Below are 6,983 nucleotides of genomic sequence, written 5' to 3' on the forward strand. Positions count from 1 at the left end.
GAAACTCAAACAGTTAGGTTTGTACTATTTTATTATCGAATTACATGTTAAATATATATAAAAGATCTGTATTATTATATTATTTTCATTATTTTAATTATTATTACTTTATGATAGGTTATATTTAAATAATAACTAAATCATATATGTTTTTCATTTTATTGCCTTTCAAACCAACAAAAATTGCCGATGTTTTCGAAAAGAAGTTTATCACTCGATAATTGATTCGGCTTTGACAATTCATGAGAAAACAAGTTTCTATCATTTTAACATTTATTTATAATAATTTTAATTGTAAAATTTTCATCAGATTCATATGTCATTTAAGGAGATAGTTGACTAATTAATACGGAAAGATTTCCGTATGCACGCCGGATTAACATTCATTAGTCATAACTGTACCAACTGTACAAAATGACACGAACCGGTTTTGCAATGTTATGACATTGCAAAGCGATCTTTCGGTCACTGAAATTGACGCAAAGTTCTGACTGTGTGCAGATTGAAGTTCCTACGAATACCAGCATGTTTTATCGATCAGATAAGACCCTGTAAGTTTGAAAATTCGATATTTCTTCTTTTCAAATTTCATTACCGTAAATCCGTAAATTATTAGGGAATAAAGTAATAAATTAGAAGTAATATTAATTTAATTTATCAATCATTATATACCAAATCAACCACAAGATAAACGTGATTATTTCAAAATAAAGTACAATATAGATTATTATAGAAAACAAAGAAAGGAAAAGGGGGGAAAAAGAAAATATATATTTGTGCAATTGTATTGCTTGTATATGTTATATGTTATAATAAACATTAAATAACATTTTTTATTTGATATTTTAATAATAAATTTTCATTATATTTAACCTGAGGCAAATTTATTAATTTATAGATTTTTGATATTTAATTTGACGTTGACGTTGCATTTTGTACTATCAAAAACGGCAAACTCGGATATAGCAGAAATTTTGCATCGACCTATTAGAAGTCTAACATTTCCGAAAAACAGTAATATGGGTGTGAGTATATGAAAAAATTTTCTTATCAATATTTTGTATTTAGATCAATAAAAGGAAAATACATTAATAAATACGATATTCGCAATATATATGAATATTTTTAATATACGACATTTTGGTTATCTTTTTTTAATTTATATAAAAGTATTGTATAATATACAATGCTTTTATACATAATACATACAGATAATAACAAGATATTATTATTTTAATTCTTAATAATTTTTTCTATATAACATATCTTGTTTTCTTAATGCATTTCTAGACAGAAACAAGAGATTGCTTAATAAATTTTAAATCAGTGATAATTTATATCTTATAAATTTTTAAAATAACAAGTCTTTGTTTAATACACTTTGATTTTATAAAAAAAAAACATGCCCTGAACAATAACTTTTCATGAACAAATTCAGTTTCTATCAAATATATAAAATATGTAAATTTCAATAAAAAAGAAATCAAAAGATACTAAGAATTTATCTACAATTTATTTTACAAATTGCAATTCTTCTAATTATTTTATTTCTTCTTTAAAAGTTCTCTCAATATTTGTCAGAATCTTGATTTGGAAAGAAAATGTAAGATCTTGGTTTCTTTCCCAATTGTAAGGAGAATTCAACGTAAAAATGAAATCGTACAGCGATTATGCGATTAACGCTTCTTGCAGATCTTCGTCGCTCTCGCGGTGCCGCTCGAGGATCCTCTGAATTCGATCTCTCTGTCGTATTTCTTCGAGGCCAACTATGGTTTACCACCGAACATAACATATCTGGAGCCCTGGACAGAGGTAAAAAGAAGGAAACGGAATATCGACAGAACTACAATCTATCGAGTTCTAGAAAGTAAATTCGAGAGGTAAGTTCGCAAACAAATAGCCGCACATTATAAGTACATAGACTTTTGTTTCTAATGCTCTAGCATTAATTCTTTTGCGATTTCATACATTCCTTACGTCTAGTCCAAAATCTTGGCTCATACTGATCTACAAACATCATCAAATGATATTTATGCTTTTTCGAACTAAAACCGATTTTCAATTGTCTGTTAATTAATATCATCAGTAAAAATTTAAATAATAAAGTTTAAAATTAACGAACCGAACAAATCCCGTTTATAAATTTTTATCATCGCAAAATTTTTTTGGTTGTGTTTAACTTCTCGTAATATCCGACAGCCGACATATTGATAGGGCTGAAAAAAATGAGAAATAAAATCAGCCCTCGTTGAATATCGTTGAACGACTCGATTAGCATGCACGACGCGGTAAAGTCGATTGCTGCCGTCGATTATCGCATCCAAATCGACTTTACGTTGATCGTGGAAGACGTGTAGGGGAAGTTTTGCCGAGACGCTGCAGCAGCGAACAGAGGGGAAATCAGCGAAGAGATTCGAGGCGAATGTACTCCCGGCTCCATTTTACGAGCATTCGGGGCGTCTGGGAATTGCGTTACATTGCCCGACGTGGGTATACATAGGTACCTACGAATTACGTATGCGCACAAACCTTCAATCCGGTATTTAGAGGATCGTAAAGCGCAATGTAAACAGTTATTGCCGCAACGACGATCGCCCGTGCGATCTCCTCTCGTTTCCCCCTCCCCCCCCCCCCAACCATCCAGGAATTCTTCGTCACGCCGTGAGCTTTCTTTGATTTTTCTTTCTCTGCCGTAGCTCCGGGTATTCCGGAAGAGAGTGTCTGCTGAGAGCGATCTGTGAAACCTCGGAATTTCCGCTCCAACACAACGGGATGATCGGCGACATCATGCACGTGATTTTCACGTAAGTTGTTCTGTTGTTGACATTAACGGCCGAATTTTTTTATGCTTATATGATATCTCTCGTGACATCATTATCTGCAAATCACAATAATTATTCTTGTATAACTCTTTTAATTTCAAATCATTTTTTATCTCTTGTTGTACGTACAACTGCGTGTTAAAAGGAAAGTTTTGACGAAAAGCTTTGCTCAATGAAATTAAAAATGTCATCATAAATTCTCGGCTGTTTTTTAAGATTATTATAGGATTAGCTTTATAAGATCATCATAATAAATTAACGCTTATTACTTATTAATAACAACGGGCTAATTTTGTTTTGATAATAATCCCGTTCTTCTCCGAGGTAAAATTTGTAAATCTCAGTTAATAACTCGCGGCTATATCTTCCTCCCTGCACGTTACACGTTACATATTACACATTATTGTTCGGTCGACCGACGTAGAAAACAAGCCAAAGGATGCAGACGTGAATTTCCTCTTTTTCCGTAAAAAGTAAAAAAAAAGAACAGGGGAGGGAAAGAAAGTAGGAAATAGGAACGCCGCTCGCGGGCCTCTTTTTTTCTTCCGGAAACGCGGCGTTCCAAGGCGCTGCAAATTGGAGTAGATACGCGCCGTAGAAAAGCAAATTTGGCTTCCTCGCAGCAACCCCCGCCCACCCTACATCCGTGCATCCGCTCGAGTCAGCTTCGACCCGCTTCTCGCGGGTGAATAAGCTCTCCAACCAGGAACGTATGAATAAAGGACACGGGCCCGCGGGCAAAAGCCGAACATTGTCGTCGTCGCACGCCATGGCGAACGACACGAGGAGACTTCTATGTATGTTGCATAATGCGTTGATGAATCGCGCACCGCGTCTGCGAAACGACGTGTGAACGCCAGGAGCTCTTCTCCTACTTTCGCGTCCTTTTGTCGTATTATGCAAACGGGCACGCCTCGTTGCGAGCGAGCGTATGTAGATGAACTGAAACTCCCGGTCTTCACTTCCGTCGAAGAAACGCTTAACCATTTCCCGTGCACAACATTTTACGATCGATGCCGGCACTCGAAGCTCTTCGATAAAATATCCCTCGGACGCCTTTAAACGGACGCCCTCCCCCTCCGCCTAGGTGGCTCGCATTAGGACGAGTTCCGTTAACGACCCTTCTCGCATCTGGGGCGGAAGATGCAACGCGCGACGATACACAAACGACGGGAAAGGAACAGTCGTCTCTCCTCAAGATTTTTGCATCCCGATGCGAGATACGCAACCTCGCGCATCTCGTCGCGCTCCCGACGATGATAACGACAATGGGCGGCTCTCCTCTCGCCACGCAAGAACAGTGGAGGAAAAAAAGGGAGCACAAAGGGAGCTCGTTTCGCATCTTCGTTCTTAGCGCCATGCTGCCTGGTAGCGTTGATCCATCATTATACCCCAACCCGGATGCATCCTCATCTCTTTTTGACTATCAGAAAAAACGCGAAATTACGAGGGACTTTCGTGTCTCTTTCTGCAAACTGTCATAGCTGGGAAAAATCCCTTCTGGCGAATCCCACCGATCACCATCACATACAAACAAGCCGAAATGTTAAAAACAAGTTGGGATAAACGACGGAAAAAAGAAGTCGTTCGACGTTTCAAAATAATATCTCAATTCAACAAAAAAAAAGGATTAAAATTTTTTTATTACGAAAAGAGAAAGATTTAGCAGACGACAGACCCTTATTTCTTCGTCAGGCAGAAAAACGACGCCGAATAACTTCGTTTATACTTCGGAAAGTGCGGAGCGATGCCGTCAGATATTCCAGAACGCGTCCCGAGATGCATCCTCACTTCCGCGAGTTTGGAAAAAAAACTCGAGGAACATCACCGTGAAGGGAAATATTTTTCATTCGGTTCGTTTCCAGCACGCAGGATATTCAAGATTTATCGTCTCTCATCGGGAGAAGAAGGGCTCCCGCATACTCTCCCGAGAGGGAGACAAGGGAGCGGGGTTGCGAGGTCGACGAAAGGGCGCGGCGGGCGGAGGAAAAGGGGGAAAAAAAGAATGAGAACGAAATAAAACTCCAATAAACCGATCGTATCACTGTAACAAAAGACGATATAAAAATTGGATTGGCGGAATCGATTTTCCTCGTAATGACGATTACCATGCAAGATGCGGAGGTTGATGTTGTCGTCGTGGCTGCCGCTTATAGCATCCTGAGCGAGAAATGCGAGGAGAGAAGAAACATGAGGATCGTTCGTGTGATTACGAAAGAACCTCGTGCCGTTCCTCCAGCTTATTATCCGCGAGTATACAAAGTTACGTTATCAGATGTGTAAAACATTTGTGTTAAAACATTCGATCAATTTTCCGTAATACACAAAGAGATACAAAAAAAGTCGCGTTATAATTTTCGGCAGAAAATCGAGATAAGTTGAAACGCTACAGTCGAATCTTCAGATAAAATTCTTGTGTGATGTTTTTCGTGAGTTCTCGGCGTTATCAGCGTATATCAGTCGGAAAAATCATAATAAATATTTATCCTCCTTTGATATCTTTGTATCTTTATCTGGCAAAAAAATTATGTCCTTACAATGCTGTAAATCTTATACATGTAAATACCGCAATAATAGATAAATAGCTGTGTGGTTAAATGATATTAAGGATTCTGTTTTCAGTCCGAGTACTTCGAGACACGAGGGACTGCCGCGAGATGTTGTCGAGGCCGAGGTGGTCGGCCGCAATGGAAGTTGCGCCAAGTACCAACCGCAATGCCCACTGGGACTCTTCGACTTGATTGGAGTCCTCGCGTGATTCCTGAAAAATCGTCGCAAGTTTGCCATTACCACTTTCACAAAGTAAACAATCTAATTGCACCGCCGTTGGAAACATGCTCTCGATGCCTCCGATGGAAATCTCGGTTTCGGAGAGAGAGATTTCATGTCAAAAAGGAAATGTGAGTTGATCGGAAATTCTGATCGAAGACATTGAACGATGACAAAATTAAAAATTAAATACGAAAAACATTACTAGCGAATATATTTCGACATGCAGCCTGTATCCTAAATAACAAAAAGTAAAAAGTATAAACTGTGTTTCAAATAAAAGTAGTGTTTTAACATTGGAGACAGCAATTCATTTTTGGCCATCTCTATTTTTTTTAAATTAATATCTTTTTTCAATATTAAAGATATGAATATTTCAAATTTCCTTATTTTTCTAATTACTCTTTTTATATACTTTGATAGAATATTAAGTAAGTAAGAAATTAAGTAAGAAAATTTTAAAATCCTATCTTTGATACTAAAAGATATTAATTTAACAAAATAGAAACAATAAAAAAATGATTGCTTCTAATGGTAACATATTAAATACCGCACTGTCACCAACGTTATTACATTCAATATAATGTAAAAATAACTCGAAAATATTTGTAATTATGTAACTATAATTAATATCATCTTAATAATTTAAAATAAAAAGTGTACATAATATATGAACATACAAATGTTTTTGTTTTTAGTTATGTAAATATAAAAAGACATATACAGAGAGAGAGAGAGAGAAAGAGAGAGAGAGAGAGAGAGAGAGAGAGAGAGAGAGAACAAGCGAATTTGGTTTAATATTCAATGTGTTAATATATGATATCTCTTTTCTTCTTTCACAAACTTCAATTGATGTCAAATTTAAATTTAAATATACACGATATTGCTATTACAGTAAATAACAAGTTTAATCTTCTTTGTAATAATGTTTCGTATTTTCATTAAACATGTCATTCTATCTTTTTATTCGTTCGTTACATTGCAAAATTATTAGATTCTCAATGCTTCGCATTAAATGGAAACCATATTATTAAACCATTATTTTGCTTTCACACAATGATACAGTAAACTAAAACTCGTATGAGTATATCCGCCGTTTATTCGAAGTTTATTACTTAAGAACCTTCTGCACAGTGCGAAAGCGGAAGCGAAGAAACGACGAGCGTTATATCGAATTACCGTGAGCAAACGTATTTATATACTTGCTCGTAATTGCCGTGTGATCGTAAATCTCAAATAGACGAAGGATAAGAGTTATTGCCACATCTTTCCAGCTTAGCTTCGGTATATCTGTTCTTCCTAAGCGATGCCGCGTTAGAGTTAATCCAGTGTAGAACTTAGAAAAAATATCTCACTGAGAAGGTTTATATTGCACGATAAATCACAACAATA

The 6,983-nt window shown here is 36.3% G+C and overlaps 1 protein-coding gene across 1 annotated transcript; it reads left to right on the forward strand.

Annotated features, from left to right (window-relative positions):
- Nucleotides 1–525: 525 nt before the first annotated feature.
- Nucleotides 526–6,496, forward strand: LOC105429837 (uncharacterized). Its single transcript, XM_011643034.3, has 5 exons — nucleotides 526–551; nucleotides 899–1,025; nucleotides 1,693–1,880; nucleotides 2,697–2,804; nucleotides 5,445–6,496. The coding sequence occupies exons 1-5, from the start codon at nucleotides 526–528 to the stop codon at nucleotides 5,578–5,580; spliced, it is 585 nt and encodes a 194-aa protein (XP_011641336.1). The 3' UTR covers nucleotides 5,581–6,496.
- The last annotated feature ends 487 nt before the right edge of the window (nucleotides 6,497–6,983 follow it).

The sequence above is a fragment of the Pogonomyrmex barbatus genome, unplaced genomic scaffold (genome assembly GCF_055798465.1).
Source record: "Pogonomyrmex barbatus isolate J1 unplaced genomic scaffold, ASM5579846v1 scaffold13, whole genome shotgun sequence".
Classification (NCBI taxonomy): Eukaryota; Metazoa; Arthropoda; class Insecta; order Hymenoptera; family Formicidae; genus Pogonomyrmex; species Pogonomyrmex barbatus.

Excerpts from the sequence above, each read along its gene's own strand:
- LOC105429837 (XM_011643034.3), top strand. The coding sequence starts at position 526 with ATGTTTTATCGATCAGATAAGACCCT. Across the intron at positions 552-898 it reads TATCGATCAGATAAGACCCT|ATTTTTGATATTTAATTTGA; the intron begins GTAAGTTTGAAA and ends ATTAATTTATAG. Across the intron at positions 2,805-5,444 it reads ATCATGCACGTGATTTTCAC|TCCGAGTACTTCGAGACACG; the intron begins GTAAGTTGTTCT and ends TTCTGTTTTCAG.